The sequence below is a fragment of the Moschus berezovskii genome, chromosome 3 (genome assembly GCF_049115385.1).
Source record: "Moschus berezovskii isolate FMDL1 chromosome 3, NW_MosBer_1.0, whole genome shotgun sequence".
In the NCBI taxonomy this organism is placed as follows: Eukaryota; Metazoa; Chordata; class Mammalia; order Artiodactyla; family Moschidae; genus Moschus; species Moschus berezovskii.
The window spans coordinates 27,089,096-27,109,820 of record NC_142462.1 but is presented as its reverse complement, the minus strand read 5'-3'; the positions used below and the strand labels follow the sequence as shown (position 1 = coordinate 27,109,820).

General features: G+C 36.8%; 1 protein-coding gene across 1 annotated transcript; it reads right to left on the bottom strand.

Moving 5' to 3' along the window:
- Window positions 1-12,650: 12,650 nt before the first annotated feature.
- C3H7orf78 (chromosome 3 C7orf78 homolog) lies at window positions 12,651-18,861 on the bottom strand. The gene is made up of 4 exons (XM_088832141.1): window positions 18,482-18,861; window positions 15,842-15,928; window positions 14,447-14,586; window positions 12,651-13,887 (listed from the first exon to the last, which is right to left on the bottom strand). The coding sequence occupies exons 1-4, from the start codon at window positions 18,837-18,839 to the stop codon at window positions 13,792-13,794; spliced, it is 681 nt and encodes a 226-aa protein (XP_088688267.1). The 5' UTR covers window positions 18,840-18,861; the 3' UTR covers window positions 12,651-13,791.
- Window positions 18,862-20,725: the final 1,864 nt, after the last annotated feature.

Genomic DNA, 20,725 nt, shown 5'->3' with positions numbered 1-20,725 from the left:
TTTCATGGCTGCAGTCAGCATCCACAGTGATTTTGGAGCCCCCAAAAATAAAGTCTGACACCGTTTCCACTGTTTCCCCATCTATTTCCCATGAAGTGATGGGACCAGATGCCATGATCTTTGTCTTCTGAATGTTGAGCTTCAAGCCAACCTTTTCACTCTCCTCTTTCACTTTCCTTAAGAGGCTTTTGAGTTCCTCTTCACTTTCTGCCATAAGGGTGGTTATGAGCCTTTAGAAACCAAATAAATATAGAGTACTGATACAGAAATTTTTTTTAAGTGGTGGCTCAATTTTTTTCATCACATTGTGAATATAGAAGAGATTTTCTCTTTGAAAAGCCGTCAGCACTCATTTTCATTATACCATTCTCATATATAGATATAAATATATATCTACTCATGTGCACACGTACATACACAGACATATAAATATTCAATACATGCCAAAAGAGTGTGCCTTTTGATTTCATCTTGCAATTTTTACCTATCATGTATTACTTTTTCAGGTGAGTACTTGTGTATTTCATTAAAAAATTGCCATCTTGTAACACGTAATATTGATGCATCATTTTACATTGGTGTACCTTTAGTTTTTACTTACAGGTTTCTTGGTTTATAAATAATACTTAAAGCTGCAGTGTTCTATAGATAACTTTGTCTGTAAATAGCACTCTTTCTGAAGAATAGATTCCTAGAAGTGAAAGTGATTGTTCAAATTATATATGTGTATGTGTGTGTGTGTGTGTCTGTGTGTAGTCTCTTAATTCCCAGACCAGAGTTCAAACCTGCATCTCCTGCATTTAGAAGCTCAGGGTCTTAACCACTGGACCACCAGGGAAATCCCTCAAATTATATTTTTATTTAAAAAAAATTGATTGATAGTGTAAAGTGTTCACCAAGTACATTATGCCCACTTTATATTAACGGTTCTGGAAACTGTTCACCTTGCATTTCCACAGACCCTAACCAGTATTTAATGCTCTTAATTTAATTATTATAAATCTACTGGGTATGATATTGTACTGTATTTGGTCTTTATTTTCATTTCCCAGCTAAGAGGAAAGTTGAGCATATTTCCTTATATTTATTGGCTGTCTATAGGTATTTTATGACTTTTATGTTTTTATTATTTATGTATTTACATATTGTATGGTTTCTTTAATCTTTTTAAATTTATTTCTTTAATCATTGTGTATATTAGGAATATTAACTCCTTGTCTTGTGTATGTGTTACAAATATTTTTTCCAAGACTGTTGGTGACTGTGTGTAGACATTTCTCCTCTTTACCTGGGCCTTTCCACACCGAGCTTAAAATATTTGGCCATACTGTGTTCTAATAATCTTACAGCTTTGATTTTGCTCCTTAGTTATTTTATCTACATATAAAATAATTTTGCATTATTTTGGTGGTTCAGTTCAGTTCAGTTCAGTCGCTCAGTCGTGTCCGACTCTTTGCGACCCCATGAATCACAGCACGAGAGGCCTCCCTGTCCATCACCAACTCCCGGAGTTCACTCAAACTCATGTCCATCGAGTCAGTGATGCCATCCATCCATCTCATTCTCTGTCATCCCCTTCTCCTCCTGCCCCCAATCCTTCCCAGCATCAGAGTAATTTTGGTCGTAAGTAGGTTTATATATAAATATAGTGAATTTCCTCATAATTAAATAAATGTGAAATCACAGATAGAAACTGAAAGATGAATAGGACTTTAAAGATTATTTAGTCCTTAGTCCTATTTTGTTAGTCAGAGGAGTAAAGCCCAATATGAAGAAAAGGAGTCATTTACTTGAGCTCTAAGGGTAATTAAAATTGAATGTTAAGGCTTGATGGCTGATATGAAATTGTTTTATTTGACCAGATCCTCTCTTCCCAGGACACTTCCTGCTACATGGGTCTGTATTAAGCAGTCTGGCTAGCAGTATTTTCATGGTTTGCTTCCCCCTCTACATATTTATTTCCTTCTCAGAAATCACAGTCCTTTATAGCATTACTTTAGATAGGTATGAATTATTTTTGAACTCTTTTTCTTTTAACATAATTTTTTTTCAAAACTCTTCCCGAAAGAGCCAACTTTTGGTTTGGCTCAACTTTTCTGAAAATAATAAAATTTAATATTCCACCTATAAATATCTACCAGGTATGAAAATATTCACTGCTCTAGGCCAAACTCAGGTAGGAAACATAAAATTTGATTCTTAAAATATGAAAATACTTGACAAAAAATTTGAAAGGACAATCTGTGGTATAAATTTGTTTTTGAGAAGGATGATTTTAGCTTGGTTTTAATTTTTATTAATATTACTTATTAGCATTTATTGTTTCTTTTCTATGTGCTAAAGTAATGCATAAACTGAAGACAATATTGAAAAATTTAGAAGAAAATTTTGAAAAATTTAGAAAATATTTCTAAAATAAATTTAGAAAATATTTTAAATTTTCTACTCTGCATAATCACTGTAAATATTTCCATATATTTTATGTTTATGGTTATATATATGACATTTTGAACAAAATAAACCAGTCAATTCTATAGGAAATCAACCTTGAATATTCATTGGGAGGACTGATGCTAGAGCTAAAGCTCCAATACTTTGGTCACCTGATGCTAAGAGCTGACTCATTGGAAAAGACCCTGATGCTGGGAAAAATTGAAGGCAGGAGGAGAAAGGGATGACAGAGGATGAGATGATTGGATGGCATCACCAACTTGATGGACATGAGTGTGAGCAAACTGAAAGTGATGCTGAAAGAACATAATAAAGTATTATAGAATGTGCACTTCTCATTCTAGAAGACGATTCAAAGCTTATACAGCAGTAAATAGAGGAAAATGTATAGTTTTGAAAACATTGTTTAGAGTGTAAAAAAGAATATTAAGTATCTAAGCCTTTAAATAAAGATAGAAAATGACTAACAATAAACAGAATAGCAAAAAATAAAATAAATAATAATAATAGTCATTAAATGAAATGGAAGACAGAAATATGATTTATAAAACTGAAAGCTATTTTTTTAAGGATCAGTAGGTCAGACATACATTTGAAAAAAACTGATCATCAGTAAAAAAGCATGAATACAAACACCACACAAAATGAGGTGAAGTAACTGAAGACATTGAAACTTATCAAGTTTAATTATGAATAATAATTTAACAGTACACTGACAACCACATTAAATGGATAATATACAAATGTAGTGACAAAATTAGTAAAAGATGAAAAAATAACTTGAATAGACAAATAGCCACTAAATATATTACTAATTCTAAGTTTTCTCTCTTAAAAAGCTCCAGACAAGGAAAAGTTAATAGGTAATTACTACCATATATTCAGGGAACAGGTGCTTAGTTGCTCAGTCATGCCCAACTCTACAACTCTTTGGACTGTAGCCTGCCAGGCTCCTCTGTCCATGGGATTTTTCAGGCAAGAATACTGGAGTGGGTTGCCATTTTCTTCTCCAAGGGATCTTCAAGTCCCAGGGATTGAACCAGCATCTCCTGTGTCTCCTACATTGCAGGTAGATTCTTTACCTGCCTAGCCATCGAGGAAGCCTAATCCCTTATTTCTACAAACTGAACCAAAAACCTGAAAAACAGGAAAAATGCCAAGCTATTGTTTTGAGACTACATTAATTTTCCTTGGCCGCCCTTTTCCAAGAAGATATCTTTTAAGAAATCATTTTGAAAAGAGGTTTTTTGGGGGGAGAGGGTAAATTGGAAGTTTGAGATATACACAGTACTATAAAATTGAAAACTAATAAGGACCTACTTTATAGCACAGGGAACTCTACTTAATACTCTGTAATGATCTATATGGGAAAAGCATCTAAAAAAGAATGAATGTATGTGTATTTATAACTGATTCACTTTGCTGTACACATGAAAGTAATACAACATTGTAAATCAGCTAAACTCTAAAGAAAATTATTTTAAAAAATAAAAAAAGAGCTTTTCCCTTTGGCCATTTTAGTTTCCATTTGCTTTTTAATCTAAAAGTTCTTCAAAACTAATTTTTATGATAGTGAGAATCAGAATTAATCTCTTCTGTTATCTCTCAAAAAGGAGACGCTTCCAAGCCAAAGCTATAAAGTAGGACTAAGATAGTCCTTAGTTTTAATTTTCATAACAAATGTATAGTTATTTAGTCAATATGGGTTGCAAGAGTTAATTTTGAAGTCATCTCTGTATATTGCATATTGGTTAATGGCTCAGATTTTGCTGTTAAGAAGCCTGGGTCTTATTTCTGGTCCCTCCTTACAAGTTATGTAGCCTTTGGCAAGTTAATGTAAACTCTCTTAGCCTTCCCATCTCTAAAATGCTAACAATATCTTAAGGAATTTTTGTGAGAATTGAATTAGATAATAAATATAGAGAGATTTAGAATAACTGGCTCACAGTAATCCTCAATACCTTTTGGTCACTATCTGTGCTATGATAGATTTTGTTAGAATAGTTCAATTATAATTTTAAGAAAGAATCTTTAGCCTAAAGTTTAAGCAACATAGTGTTTATGATTGATAAGAAGTGTCTTTAAAATAACTGTTTATAAAACTAATTTATTGCCCTAAATGAAGTAATGCTATAGAATGATACTCTTTGTTATCCTTGAATGTCCTAAGATCTAATAAAAGACTTAAACCCCCAGTATTAACTAAAATGACCCAAATAAAGCCAAAGAAGTACAGCATGACCTTTCAATATTATCCTTGGGCACTATTTAACAAGACCATCCAATACTATACTGTCCAATATGCTAGCCATTCTTCATGTGTGGTTACTGAGGACTTGAAATGTAGCTGGTCAGAATGAGATGGCTGTAACTATAAAGTGGATACTAGATTTTCAAGACTTAGTATGAAAAAAGAATGTAAACTCTTTTAATAATTTGGTACATTATGTGTTAAATTGATGGTATTTTTGATATACTAAGCTAAACAAAACTTATTATTAATATTCTTTCTTTTTTAAAACATGCCTACTGGAAGATTTTGAATTACATATGTGGTTGACATTTTAATATTATTGGATTGTGCTGATCTTGAGACTATAACCTTGTATGACTCCTCATTTACAATTAATTAAAGCCTGAAACCTGTGAAGTTTCATATTAACTGGTGTATCTCCAGTAGGGATATAAATGATTTCCCTCTGGTAGAAAAGATAACCTCACAGGTTACAACTTTATTGTCGTGAAGGACAGCAAGCAGTTGTGTAAATGACCAGGAATCTTATTACATCATTTTGTAAATCATGTGTATCAATACCCAGAATCATAAAATGACCTTTTAACCAGCTCTACCATCTCCTTGGTTGCCTCACTAACGAGAGTAAAACTTTGCCAGGTGTTGACGCTGCAGGATTTAATAGATAGGCTCAGTCGCGACCGACTCTTTGCGACCCCATGAATCACAGCATGCCAGGCCTCCCTATCCATCACCAACTCCCAGAATTCACTCAAACTCATGTCTATCGAGTTGGTGATGCCATCCAGCCATCTCATTCTCTGTCGTCCCCTTCTCCTCCCGCCCCCAATCCTTCCCAGTATCAGAGTCCTTTCCAGTGATTCAACTCGTTGCATGAGGTGGCCAAAGTATTGCAGTTTCAGCTTTAGCATCAGTCCTTCCAATGAACACCCAGGATTAATCTCCTTTAGAATGGACTGGTTGGATCTCCTTGCAGTCCAAGGGACTCTTAAGAGTCTTCTTCAGCACCACAGTTCAAAAGCATCAATTCTTTGGCGATCAGCTTTCTTCACAGTCCAACTCTCACATCCATACATGACCACGGGAAAAACCATAGCCTTGACTAGACTGACCTTGGTTGGCAAAGTAATGTCTCTGCTTTTTAATATACTCTCTAGGCTGGTCATAACTTTCCTTCCAAGGAGTAAGCATCTTTTAATTTCATGGCTACAATCAGCATCTGCAGTGATTTTGGAGCCCCAAAAAATAAAGTCTGACACTGTTTCCACTGTTTCCCCATCTATTTCCCACGAAGTGATGGGACCAGATGCCATGATCTTTGTTTTCTGAAGGTTGAACTTCAAGCCAACCTTTTCAATCTCCTCTTTCACTTTCATCAAGAGGCTTTTGAGTTCCTCTTCACTAGGCTTTAGAAGAGTTCATTTCCAACTAAGAATATACATGAAAGAAAGCCTTTTTAAAAACTTTCTGAAAATCATATTGTGATGGGAAAAATTCTTACAGTGTTGTAAAATCTTTGAACTAGTTTCGCTTTTATTTTTTTGATTGCATGATATTTTTCTTAAAATTCAACTATGACATATGCAATTTAATATTCTTCTGAAAGCCACTCCCCAATTCACAAAAATTCTCAGAGGAATTTAACCCATTTATAGCATAGCCTTTTCCCACTGTTTTCTGTAAGGATATGAACACAGATATCGTAGAGGTAAATGTTAATTAGACTACTTTTGTTATGCAACCTTGAGCAATTAATATATTCTCAGCAAGTCTTAATATTAAGCCAATACCTGTCTGGTGCTGATAGAAAAAAGTCTTACCAATCATTTAAACACAAGTATTTTCCCTAAGGGCTTCATTTCTTGCCTTGTCAGTTGATATTTCTATTTCAAGTGCAATATACAAGAATCTTAAATTTTTATTAACATTCCTGATAGTGTGTGTACTTCTACACAAAAGTATTCATTTAGAAATCAAAGTTACATTTCACCTACTGTAAGCTAGAAGAGAAGTGGTAAATAACTACAACGGCTAGTGGATAACTTTAGCTTCACTGACTCCTAAGAGTGGGAATCAATAACTAGATCATCTGTACCTTATGCATCTCTCAGATTATTCTACTTAAGTCATTCATTCAGCAGATATTTAATAAGTACCTTCTATGTACTGCTGCTGCTGCTAAGTCACTTCAGTCATGTCCGACTCTGTGTGACCCCATAGACGGAAGCCCACCAGGCTCTCCCACCCCTGGGATTCTCCAGGCAAGAACACTGGAGTAGGTTGCCATTTCCTTCTCCAATGTGTGAAAGTGAAAAGTGAAAGTGAAGTCGCTCAGTCGTGTCCAACCCTTAGCGACCCCAGGGATTGCAGCCTACCAGGCTCCTCCATCCATGGGATTTTCTAGGCAACAGTACTGGAGTGGCTTGCCATTGCCTCCTCCGAGTTCTATGTACTAGCTTCTCTAATTGGCATTGCAGCATAACACTGAACACACTGACAGACTCTCTGCATTTATGAAGCTTTTCTGTTAGTAGGAGGAGCCCAGTGGCTGAAGAAGTATAAATAAACAGAGTTGTAGATGAGGGGCCTCCCTGGTAGCTTAGCTGGTAAAGAATCTGCCAGCAATTCAGGAGTCCCCGGTTCCTGAGTCGGGAAGATCCCCTGAAGAAGGGATAGGCTACCCACTCCAGTATTCTTGGGCTTCCCTGGTGGCTCAGTGGTAAAGAATCCGCCTACAATGCACGAGACCTGAGTTCAATCATTGGGTTGGGAAGATCCACTGGAGGAAGGCATGGCAACCCACTCCAGTATTCTTGCCTGTAGAATCCCCATGGACAAAGGAGCCTTCGGGTGGGGGGTGCTACAGTCCATGAGGTCACAAAGAGTCAGACACAACTGAATGACTAAGCACAGCACAGCACAGCAGATGAGAACAGAGAAGTAATCAGAGCCAGAGAGCAACGGACCATGTAGGATATTGAAAGAACTTTGGCTCAAGATGTAAAGATGCTGGAGCATTTCCAGCAGAGAAATGACATGATAGAAACTGCATTCTATAAAAGACAACTCTGCCGTTGTGCTGAGACTAGACTAAGGTAGGAGTGGGCTTCCAGAGTGGACTTTCAGATAGGGGGCTACTGCATAAATCAAGCAAAAGATGCTGGGGATTTGCATCCATGTATTTACTAGAAGTGGTAGAGTGGGTGCCTTCATGGTATAATGTGAAGTAAAAAGGACAAGATTTGCTGATAAAGGTGTAGACTAAAGAATAGAGACAAGAATAAACCCATTTTTAAAATGGAAGAACAGAGTTACTCTTTTTAATGAAATGGACAAGACTGAGAGGATTGGGGCAGAATCTTAGGACTAAGTTTTGGATGTAGAAAGTCTGAAAGGCTTTAGACATCATGGGGGTGATGTCAAGTATGTTATCATATGTAAGAGTCTAAGAGTTCAGGAGAGATGCCAGGGCGAGGAATACACAATAAGGTAGGTATGCAATGACATTTAAAGCAGTAAGAATGAGTGAAATCACTAAGGGAATACATATAAACAGGAAAGAGATGAGGGCCAAGAGCAAAACTCTGGAATACTCCAGCCTTGTTACTCATGTGCCCCAAGTAAATTCACCTAGTACCTTTAATCCAGTATTTGCTGCATTTATTTTTCTAAGGAATACATTTTCTTTTCATGGATCACCTATTAAAATTTCAAGAAACTTGAATTATGCAGAACATCCTTTGCAGAATGCAATAACTCATTGCCTCATCTTTCCACTTAATGCTGCTTATATAAACAGAGCTATTTAACCCTATTTGACTGTATTTCAATTAGTTTTGGAATTGGAAATTAGAAAGAAGATAGGATAATTCACTTGATAACAATGTCAGAGACATGAGGTTCCATCCTCATTTTGTTTTTTAAGATGATAATTATCAAATCTTCATCAGAAAAAAAGAAATTATAAGTGATTTCTTTTTCTTTCCTGCAAGATTTTTAAACAGAATTTTAGAAACTGATTTCAAACATTAAAAGAAAGACTATTTCCCCCTCTGGAACTATAAATTCTCCAAAGCTGATGATCTTCAAGAAGGACATATTTTGTCTCTGTTAGCTGAAGATCATCTGTCTTTTAGTTTATCTGAGTTTCTCAAGTAAACTTTAAAAAACATATATTGAAAAAAAGTGAAAAATAAAGATTCAGGTTTTGACTTAATATGCAGTAAACATAAAGTAAACTTTGACTGTTTTAATCTATGTCACCTTGTAAATATGAACATGAAGTTCATACATAAAACTCTTGAATTTTTCTTTGAGAAATAAATACAATCACAGACCATCTGGCATCTTGTGATTCCTGAAATAAAATCTACTTCTGGGAACAATTTAAGACTTAGGAAAACATTGCTATGCCACAAATTAAACTTTCCTATTTTTTTGTCTTGGAATAATATCCCCCCTGGAAAAGTGTCTTTTTTTGTGTGTGGATTACTTCCACCCTGGTTGCTACATTGTCTTCAATTTTTTTAGGTCAAAAATTTCTACCCTTAACCAGCTGACATGTTAGTTGCTCAGTTGTATCTGACTCTTTGTAACCCCATGGACTGTAGCCCACTAGGCTCTTCTGTCCATGGAATTCTCTGGGCAATAATATTGGAGTGGGTTGCCACACCCCTCTCCAGGGGATCTTCCTGACTCAGGGATTGAACCTGGGTCTCCTGCATTGCTGGTGATTCTTTGCTGAGTCACCAGGAAAGTCTACCTTTAACCAGCTGCTGCTAAGTCGCTTCAGTCGTGTCCGACTCTGTGCGACCCCATAGACGGCAGCCCACCAGGCTCCCCCGTCCCTGGGATTCTCCAGGCAAGAACACTGGAGTGGGTTGCCATTTCCTTCTCCAATGTGTGAAAGTGAAAAGTGAAAGTGAGGTCTCTCAATCATGTCTGACTGAGTGACCCCATGGACTCAGCCTACCAGGCTCCTCAATCCATGGGATTTTCTAGGCAAGAGTACTGGAGTGGCTTGCCATTGCCTTCTCCATTTAACCAGCTATATCCCCTCAAATAGTGTCACATTCACCCTTTAAAAGAATATACTCTATATATTAGGAATTATCCTTGTTACTGTGAAGGATACAAATGTAAAATTTGCAATGCCTGCCTCAGGAAAGCTTAATGGTGAAAACTAACAAGGATTATTCTTGTTTATCTCACTCTTCTTATCCCGAGATTAGACATGTCTTTAACTTTGCACATTACCAGAAAGTATAAGTTTTCTCAACATTTCCAAATATAGTTGAAAGTTCCTTCACAAACAAAATCAAAACCCTGATGAGTATTCTTACCTCTGTTACATCAAGGAACTTTGAAGTCAGATAATCTTTTAGTTTGAAAATTTTGTTGTTCTAAAACTTTAAAACCACTTTGTTTTGCCTCTGAGAATGTGTAAATTTCCCTCTAATCTGGTTGATGACAAACCCATTAATGTTCTCATAAGGAAATGCACAGAAAATGGATATTCACGAGGGACTTCAGCAAGTCCCATGTTCTTTTGGTTCACGAGCCGTCTAATTGAACAAAGGAGAAATGTGAGACAGATTTTCCTGAATTAGCTTCTATAAAGGGTGAGGTATACCTGATGTATCACTCCCAGAACCAGAAACTTGACTGCAAATGGTAGATGTCATCTGTTCAGTCCTCTTAATTCATCTAGACCAAGTTCATACCTCCATGATAAGAAAAATGACTCCTTGAATAGGGCTACAGCTGTGATACGGACTAAGAACTATATGTGTCAGTCAAGAAATTTATTTGGGGTTATTGATCAGAAAGGATGCACATGTTACTGTGATCTGCCACTCATTGTTTTTTGCAGTGACATCATTCATAAGGGTTATGAACATTAAATTTCTAATGGGACTTCGGTTTCCAGGTTTATAAAATTGCAATAATAGTAATACCTAACTAAACGTTACATGCTCTGGAAAGAATTGAGTGAAATTATGTCTATGAAAGTGATTGTACATTGCTGAGTTTGATTTGTAAAAAAACTACTAAAGGATGCAAAAACCAAGGACTCATACACATATCCTATCTCACACAGTTAAGCATCTCCTCCATCAGCCACAGGAAGATGGCGGAGTGCTGAGGAGTATAACAAAACAGACCACTTTATTTCTAATTCCTGGGAATCTATATACATGTATTACTAGGACCCTCATCCAGTTTCCTACAGTCATTCAATGAGCAAAGTTTTAGAGTACTACATTCCAGGCACACGACAAGGCCCTGTTTTTCACTATTTAGAAAAAGAAGCAGTGCATCACTTACAAGCATGTACACACCTGTCAGAATGGCTATCAGCAAAAAGAACATGAATAACAAATGTTGGCAAGAATAGAAAGGGAAGGAACCTTTGTACTCAGTTCACGAGAGTGTAGAATGGTGCAGCCACTGTGGAAAACATTATGAAGGTTTCTAAAAAAACTAAAATTAGAATTACCAAATGCCCCAACTGTTCCACTCTTGCGTATATATCCTCAAAAAACTCAAACATTAATTCAAAATAGACATTCACACCAATGTTTATAGTAGCATTACTTATAATTGCCAAAATATGGAAGCAACCTAAGCATGCAACAACAAATGAATAAATAAAGAAAATGTAGTGTTTGTGTATATATATATATAGGCTTCCCTGGTAGCTCAGTTGGTAAAAAATCTGCCTGCAGTGCAGGAGACCCGTGTTTGATCTCTGGGTCAAGAAGATCCTCTGGAGAAGGAAATGGCAACCCACTCTACTATTCTCTCCTGGAAAATCCTATGGATAAAGGAGCCTGGTGGGCTACAGTCCATGGGATTGCAAGAGTTGGACACAACTTAGCTACTAAACCACCACTATACATATGCAATGAAATACTGCTGCTGCTAAGTCGCTTCGGTCTTGCTGCTAAGTCGCTTCAGTCGTGTCCGACTCTGTGCGACCCCATAGATGGCAGCCCACCAGGCTCCGCTGTCCCTGGGATTCTCCAGGCAAGAACACTGGAGTGGGTTGCCATTTCCTTCTCCAATGTGTGAAAGTGAAAAGTGAAAGTGAGGTCGCTCAGTCGTGTCTGACTGAGTGACCCCATGGACTGCAGCCTACCAGGCTCCTCCATCCATGGGATTTTCTAGGCAAGAGTACTGGAGTGGCTTGCCATTGCCTTACTCAGCCATAAAAAAGAAAAAAATTGAAAATTGCCATTTGCAACAACATGGAGGGACTTGGAGCGTATTATCCTAAGTGAAATTAGACAGAGAAAGACGAATAGTGTATGATATCACTTATATGTGGAATCTAAAAAATAAAACAAATAGCAAATACAGCAAAAAAGAAACAGACTTATATAGATAACTAGTGTTTACCAAAGGGGAGAGAGAAATGGGGAGGAGTGATACTGGGGTTAGGGAGTGAGAGGTACAAATTACTCTGTATAAAATAAATAAGCTACAATGATATACTGTATATCACAGAGAATATAGCCTATATTTTATAATAACCATAAATGGACTATAACCTTTAAAAATTGTGAATCGTTATGCTGTACACCTGAAACATACAATATTATACATCAACTATGTTTTTGTTGTTGTTTAGTTGCTATGTCACGTCCGACTCTGCAACCCTGTGGACTGTCGCCTGCCAGGCTCCTCTGTCCATGGGATTTCCCAGGCAAGAGTACTGAAGTGGGTTGCCATTTCCTTCTCCAGGGGATCTTCCTGACCCAGGGATCAAACCCGCATTTCTTGCATCAGCAGGCAAATTCTTTACCAATGAGCCACTCAGGGGTTACTTTAATTAAAAAAAAAAAAAAGCTATGCTAGATAGAGGTATGCTCTGGGTAATGTTGGTGCCTGGATGGACAGGGGTATTCAAATAAGACTGCGGTTGTGGGGAGGGGAAGGAAGACCAGAGGAAGGCTGTTGGGAGGATGACTCCCATGAAATAGCTGAAGCCCCCTTGAGGAGTTAGAGAGCTGGTGCGCCCAGGCTCTCAGGTGACAGGAGGTAGAGTTCACTGAGGCAAGGAATACAAGTGTTAACAGGGTGTGGAAATGGGATGATTCCTGTTGTCTTGAAAGGAGGCAAAAGCCCCAAAGCAGAGAACACAAGGAAATAAGTACTCCTGTGTTTCACAGAGAAGCTGCTAACAGGCTTATTCCTACAGGGCTTTTTAAAGTGTGGGCAGGCAAGACCTGCTACTCTCACACTCCATTCCATCCAGATGAAGTAAATGATTAAAACTCTGAAGGCCTTTTTTAAGAAGCAGGCATTATTATCCTTGGGGGGAAGCACTGCAGAATATCCATTCTGGTTCCTCTGAGGAAGGAGCCAGTTCAGAGGGGCCAGAGTCATCACTTATAGAGCAAAGGGACCAAAGGTGCCTACGAGAGAGGGAACTGGCAGAAGCAGACATTTCAAGGATTCTAATGAAATCATGTAATTCCTCAGATGAGGGTAGAACCTGGGCAGGTGATAAAAGAAAAGGAAGGAAGTCAACAAAGTGTAAATAATTACCGAGACAATGGGAGTTGAACCCCCTTATGGAGCCCTGGGGAACCCCCTTGGGGAGCCCTGGGGAACCTCCTTGGGGAGCTCTAGGGAACACTGTGAAACAACCACCTCAGTTCTTGCTTCAGGGCTGCTGCTAGCAGATATAAAGCCAACGGTTACAAGGACCTGCTGTGGTCACTTCCACAGCCAGAGATAGCCCTTGGGCAAGGAGACGCGGATGCTGGCCTTTGAAAGTTAAGCACAAATTCTCTGGAATAATAAAGACTGAGGGGAATTGGCTGGCACCAGCAGTGTTGACGAAATTTGGAATTGTAACATGATCAATGTGTAGTTTTCCAGAATGATGCTGAAATCTAGGAAAAATCATGATTATTTCATCAAGGGACTGGATTCTTAAAATGGTTTAAGCACGACACAAATACTTCATTTATAACTCCTGTGACAGTAGAGCTTCTGTAAGATAAAGTACATTGTAGTGAAAACAGTCATATGAGTAGTAATTCTAAAGAGTTAATATAACTGTTCAACAAGAAATTTTAAAATTTTTGCCTATTGTTCTTGCAGGTCTTATTAAACTTTTCTTCCACACGATCCATAAACGCACTGTATGCATCTCGCCGCCTTCTGTGTCTCTTAAGGAAGATGGGACAAAGGAAGTTAGTGAAAGCAAGCATATATCAACTTTAATTTTCGTTTATCTTTTTAAAAATTGCTATTTAATAATCTTTGGCTTTAAAAACTTGCTCCATATGCCAAACACACATCTTGTTCTGTTTGTACATGCAAGACTATTCAAAGAAACCTAATTTGTCCAGGGAGAATTTGAGGCATAAAATGTGTTTCAGCATCTTTTTCAGGGTGTTTGGGAGAGCCTTCTTGTCAGGCCTTACTTGAGTGCAATACACTCAAAATGCTCCAAAAAAAGTGGGAGTAAATTTGGGAAAGATTTCCCACAACATTTAGGCTTCAATCCACCATGCCAACTATCTTTGATATAAGGAAAAAAAAAAACCTCAAATACTAGATAACCCGTTATTTGCATTTTAAGCAAAAGCAGAAATCTGAATGCTTCACTTTTAAATATAGGCATATCTTTCACTATAACAAATGAAAAATTCCTGCATTAAAGCAATTGTTAACAACAATGCTATATACAAACCACAAGAGCTATGGAAAAAGAGGCAAACTCACTGTGTATGAAGCAGATTTAATGGGCCAAGGGGATTTTGCTAAAATTAGCTTTGAATCCCAGGTACATTCACGAGGCTTGTAGGTGATAAATCTTTCTGTACTGTTCTGTTGGCCATTTTTCAGCAATGGGCATCCACTTACTAGAGACAGGAAGACAAATGAGAAACTTAGCAGTGACATGAGTCTTTTTGTTCATGAAGTCTCTCACAAGATGGTCTCATTTTTGGAGATCAGGACCCAGGAGCAGTAAATAGCTGGGCAATTTATAGGTGCAAATCTAAATTTAAAATTGCTTATCCCTTCTACTATTTCTGCTGGAATTAATTTTGCCCTTCTCCAAACATCAATTCAGATCCTGCCCTATTTTATTTCCTTGGGAACCTCTTAAAATTTTTTTTTTCTCATTAATGCTTTTGAAGGGCATATTTTGCATTCTACTTTATATTTGACTTAGATGTTTCCTAACATCAAAGACCTGGTCTTATAAAATATTTTTGGTGTTTCCTTCCATAGTGACTTAGACACGAGGAAATTTGAGATGACCTAATTATGTACCTAGACAAAGCCTTTTAAATTTAATCCATGCTAAAATGTGTACATTGTTTGCAAATAAATTATCTTAATTTTACAATTATAAAATTATTTGTTACTCATTTTGAAAAGAAGAAAATAAAATTCAACCATTATCCCACTATCCAGAAACAACCATTGTTAACACCTTATTGGTTTATAATTGATATGTAACTATAATAGTAAATACAGTATGTATTAGCCTTATCCATATAAAAATACTGGAGTATACAGATTAAGTCTGCATAAACACCATACAAATGGCACCATAATAATACTAATGGTATGTATATTACCATGTGCTAGACAACATATGCTTTACATACATTATTTACTAGCTGCTTTACATATGTATGGGCTTCCCTGGTGGCTCAAATGGTAAAGAATATGCCAGCCTTGCAGGAGACCCAGTGATTCAATGCTCACAAAAATTTTATGATGTAAACTCAACTATTATCATTCCCATTTATAGGTAAGGAAACCAAGGTATAGACAGCTTAGGTAATCTAGGGCAGTGAGGCCAGGATTCAAAGCTATGCATCTTGCTTCTGGAATCTATTTTAACTCATTGGTTCTCCACACAGAACACGCTGAGTTACAACGCGATTTTTAATAATTTTTAGTAATATATTAAAACTTGTGGATAACAAAGCATAATGGGTTTTTGCCATCAATGAACTGAGAATTTAAAAAATTTACTGTATCATTAAAGGTGATAAGTAAAAAAATACCTTTTTAATTATTTGCCTTTTTAAATATTCCTGTTAAGATGTAATGCAGAAAGCTTATGTTTGCCATGTTTATAACTTTATGATAACAACTTACCTGTACTTAAGTGTTGTGACTTAAATTTTAATCCAAAGGGATCCTTTTCATAAGTTGTCACAAAATTTGGTAAATCACGTTCGTTCTAGCCATGTAAAGAGAAGATTGTTCTATTACTAAGAAATATTGTTTCTTATTGCTAACATTCTACTTGGAATTTAGTTACTCCAAATAGTAAATATTTCACCAGTAAAATGTATTCTGAGGATTTTGTTGTAGCATATATAACCTGCATATGAACAGTTGATGTAATAATCCAAGATTCCAGACAGTGTTTAACCAGTTCATTTTATGATGGCATGAGAACTTCACTTATCCTTCTGTGAATACTTTAGAAAAGATATTTTAAACAGGACGAAATAAAAAGAATCTATTCAGAATTTAGCAAAACAATCTCAAATGCAAATAGAATTACATGTTTTATTTCTAGAGATGAATTTATTTCGGGCAATAGGAAAAATGTTGAATAAAGATAAAAATGATTTGCTGGGACTGGAATAAAATAAATATTGATTGTTTTTAGTATATTATAAAACAAAGTTTTTTTTTAATATGGCTTAAATGCACCAATATGAACTAAAATGGAATTTGTACACTTCCCAGAATCTAATCAAATAAAACAACACAAATGTCTCTGCTTGAAAGCTAAATCTGTGGCACGAAGGAGAATGAACTTGGGGATGTGATGCAGAAGTTAGACAAGGTTCTCTTCTCAGTGTTTCTAGTTATGCCACAGCAAATAAGAAAACACTAAAAGTCCCCAAGGAAACTCCTTAATACAAAATTTTTATCTTTCATCAAATCCAGTGTGAAGCCAAGTTAGTTTAGAAAAAAAAAGAAAAAATTGTCAGCTGTTTAAAGCTGCAACAATACTGCCATCTGGTGGTTGTATAATTTATATCTTGCGGCCTCCCATTCACTCTTAAAAAACTAATTAATTGACATAAAATTTCAAAGTCCGGGAACGGGATTGACATATGCACACTGCTATATATCAAACAGAAAACTAATAAGAACCTACTGATAGCACAGGAAACTCTGCTCAATGACCTATATGAGAAGAGAATCTAAAGAAGAATGAATATATGTATATTATATATAACTGACTCATTTTGTTATTCATCTGAAACTAACACATTATAAATCAGCTATGCTCCAATAGAACTTTTTAAAAAGTTCCTCATTCCTTGAACTTTTACTTATCCAAGTCGTGCAATTCTAATTTTCAGTTCAGTTCAGTTCAATCGCTCAGTCGTGTCTCTTTGCAGCCCCATGAATCATAAATAATTAAAATTAATTTAAATTAAATAAACTTGATATTTACTTGACCTCCCTTCATTTACAAAAGGTAATATGTTTCATTTACTACAAACAGAAGCATTTAGATGCCCTGGATTAAGTAAATAAGGTTATAGATCAAAGCTTTTTGAATTTCCCAACTTTTAGCCTAATAGTTCCTAAAAGTTCACTTTTATTGAGTACCTCAATATTTCCAACTTTGTTGTAAGAAATTTGTATATAATTGTCTCCTTCATTACTTAAAATAACCATATAAAACATGTAGCATTTTATTCCAGTGTACAAGTAGGGAGAGAGGCTTAACAACTTGTACAAAATTATTAGAAAGTAAGAGAACTAGGATTGGAGAGAGCGATGGCAGCCCACTCCAGTACTCTTGCCTGGAAAATCCCATGGATGGAGGAGCCTGGTGGGTTGCAGTCCACGGGGTTGCAGAGAGTCAGACACGACTGAACGACCTCCCTTTCACTTTTCACTTTCCTGCATTGGAGAAAGAAATGGCAATCTACTCCAGTACTCTTGCCTGGAAAATCCCATGGGTGGAGGAGCCTGGTAGGCTGCAGAGAGTCGTACACGACTGAAGCGACTTCGCAGCAGCAAGAGAACTAGGATACTCAATGCTCTTAACTGTTTTCCTATATTTTCCCACTGGAATAAGCTTTTTCCTTTTTCTGTTTTCTTTTTTAGATTTTCTGGTATTATCAGTCCTATTGCTTCTCTCTTTACCCAGCAAGAGTCATATTTATGTGTTAGATTATAGACCTAAGTATAGGATATATTCATGTTCTAATGGAATTATATTTTGACCTAATCACATCTCCTTAAATATTTATTTCCCACAACAATTTTAAATTAGGAATTCTTGCTCATATATTATTCAAAATATTAGAAAGACTCCAAACCATTAGAAAGACTCATTGAAGTAACACAATATCCCCCCTTTGTCAATTTTCATTCACTCATCCATTTGTTCCATGACTGAGTCATTACTAGACAGTAAACTCCTGGAAACAGTTTTCCAAACATACTTCAGTACAAGATCTTCTTGAACACTTTCTTAAATGGCTTTCTAAAGCCATTCCTAAATTGATCATCCCTTCCAGGAGATAAAACCCCATCAGAAACATCAACCAGGGTCTTGCCTCTCCTTTGCCATTTGTTTATTGCTGAATTTGAATTGTATTGTTCCGTGAGAAATACTGCTGAAACTTTATACACAATATATTCACATATACTTTTTTGTTCATATAATAGTTGTTATAGTTAAGAAATGAATAAAAATAATATATTTTCCCCATATCTGTTTTAAGTTATTTAGAATCAAATGCTTTTTTTATCCCTGTCGAAAGTCATGTGGTTTTGGATTAAGGTATACACCATTTGGATATTTTCCACTCTCCACAAACATTAACTTTGCTTTATATGAATCCAGACGTGGAAATGTAGTTATAAATTTAGGAGATATGGCCTTCTTGGGAGGATTCTTTAGGCTGGGAAGGTGAACCATTTTTCCTGGAAAATCAGGGATTTTTCTTCTTTCTTCTTCCATGATGGTCCTTGATGGCTTTTCTGCAAGCCTCAAAGATGTATACAATTTATAACTAAAATCAGGAGGCTTTATTTCCCATATGTTGACTTTTACTTCAGATTGTGGTGGTTGCAGTGTATTTATTTTCCATTTGGAGTTGCGATCTTGCATGAGACAGTGCAGCCTCTCTGCAGTATCCCTGCCTCTCCTACCTGTCTGGGACACAAGGGCGTTTTCACAGGTTGAAATCTGCAACAAATATAGAAACTGGTGAAGTATGCCACTGTAGCAACAGTGTTATCGAATATTTTCTCTCTGGGCCAAGGTAAGCTCTAAAAGATTTATGAAACAGGAAAAAAAAATCTCAGAAATGATAGGGAGGGTGTGTAGAGGTGAAGAAAGTATTGTGGTGGCTGCAAGCATTTATTCAACATGTTTGTCACAGCAGTTACTGAGCTAGGGGCTAGGAATTCAAAACAATTAACTTGAAATCCATATCTGTAAATAAGTGAGAGAAATTGGGAGAAAGGAATGAAGACAAAAAATAAAACCTATGTAATATGATAGATACCACAATAGTTTTATGAATGAAGATAAAAAATAAAGCCTATGTGATATGATAGATATTACAATAATGTTAAGAGAGGCCTGGGAGAGTGCACAGCTAGCTCCATCAGGAAAATAGAAGTGACATTGAAAGAAAAATTGTCATTTGCACTGATTTTGAAGAATAAGGAGAAATAAGTCAGGTCGGTAAAGTAAGGAATTAGCATTTCACCAAGGCACAGACAGTACGGAAAGCTTGTCATAAGCTATTTCTGAGGCATCTGTGGCCATCTAAACCATGATAAGTGTATTGGGCTTCCCTCACAGCTCAGTTGATAAAGAATCCACCTGCAATGCAGGAGACTCTGGTTCGATTCCTGGGTCTGGAAGATCCCCTGGAGAAGGGATAGGCTACCCACTCCAGTATTCTGGCCTGGAGAATTCCTCGAACTATATAGTACATGGGATCACAAAGAGTCGGACAAGACTGAGTAACTTTCAGGTTCTACTATTGGGATCTATAGATAAGAATCTGAGAAAGAAAGAGGAGCCTAATAGGCTGCAGTCCATGGGGTCGTGAAGAGTCAGACACGACTGAGCGACTTCACTTTCACTTTTCACTTTCATGCATTGGAGAAGGAAATGGCAACCCATTCCAGTGTTCTTGCCTGGAGAATCCCAGGGGTGGGGGAGCCTGGTGGGCTGCCGTCTATGGGGTTGCACAGAGTCAGACATGACTGAAGCGACTTAGCAGCAGCAGCAGTTGATAAGAATCATGGATTTCCTCTTTGTTGATCTGTGACAAGGAAATGGTTGGCACAGTTGAGGATTTAGTGAGTGTAAAGAATCTGCCTGCAATGCAGGAGACCCAGGTTCAATCAGTGGGTTGGGAAGATCTCCTGGAGAAAGGAGTGGCTACCCATCCCGGTATTCTTGCCTAGAGAATCCCATGGACAGAGGAACCTGGCAGGCTACCGTCCCTGAGGTCACAAAGAATTGGTCACAATTGAGTGTCTAATATGATAGTAGACAGTGCCAATGAATTTGAAATCTCCGTGGAAAGAGGGATAAAAATAAAATTCATCTGGCTAAGTGGAAATAAACAATGCTGGTGCCCAGGAAATAAGAGTCTGAGGTAGGTACTTGTGCTAGAATTTTATGCTGTTTGATAAAACATCAAAACAGAGAAACTTCAAGATTCTAAATGCTATTATGCAGTAATTTGAAATTGAGAATAAAGAAAAGCTACTTTGGAGAAACACTGACAATGTCAACTTAAAAAATTAATAATAAATATTTTGTAAAATATAATAACTAGTTGTTTTTCAACCTCTAATATAAATATTTTTTAAATGACTATGCACAATTGCACTCATCTCACATGCTAGTAAAGTCATGCTCAAAATTCTCCAAGCCAGGCTTCAGCAATATGTGAACCGTGAACTTCCATATGTTCAAGCAGGTTTTCGAAAAGGCAGAGGAAGCAGAGATCAAATTGCCAACATCCGCTG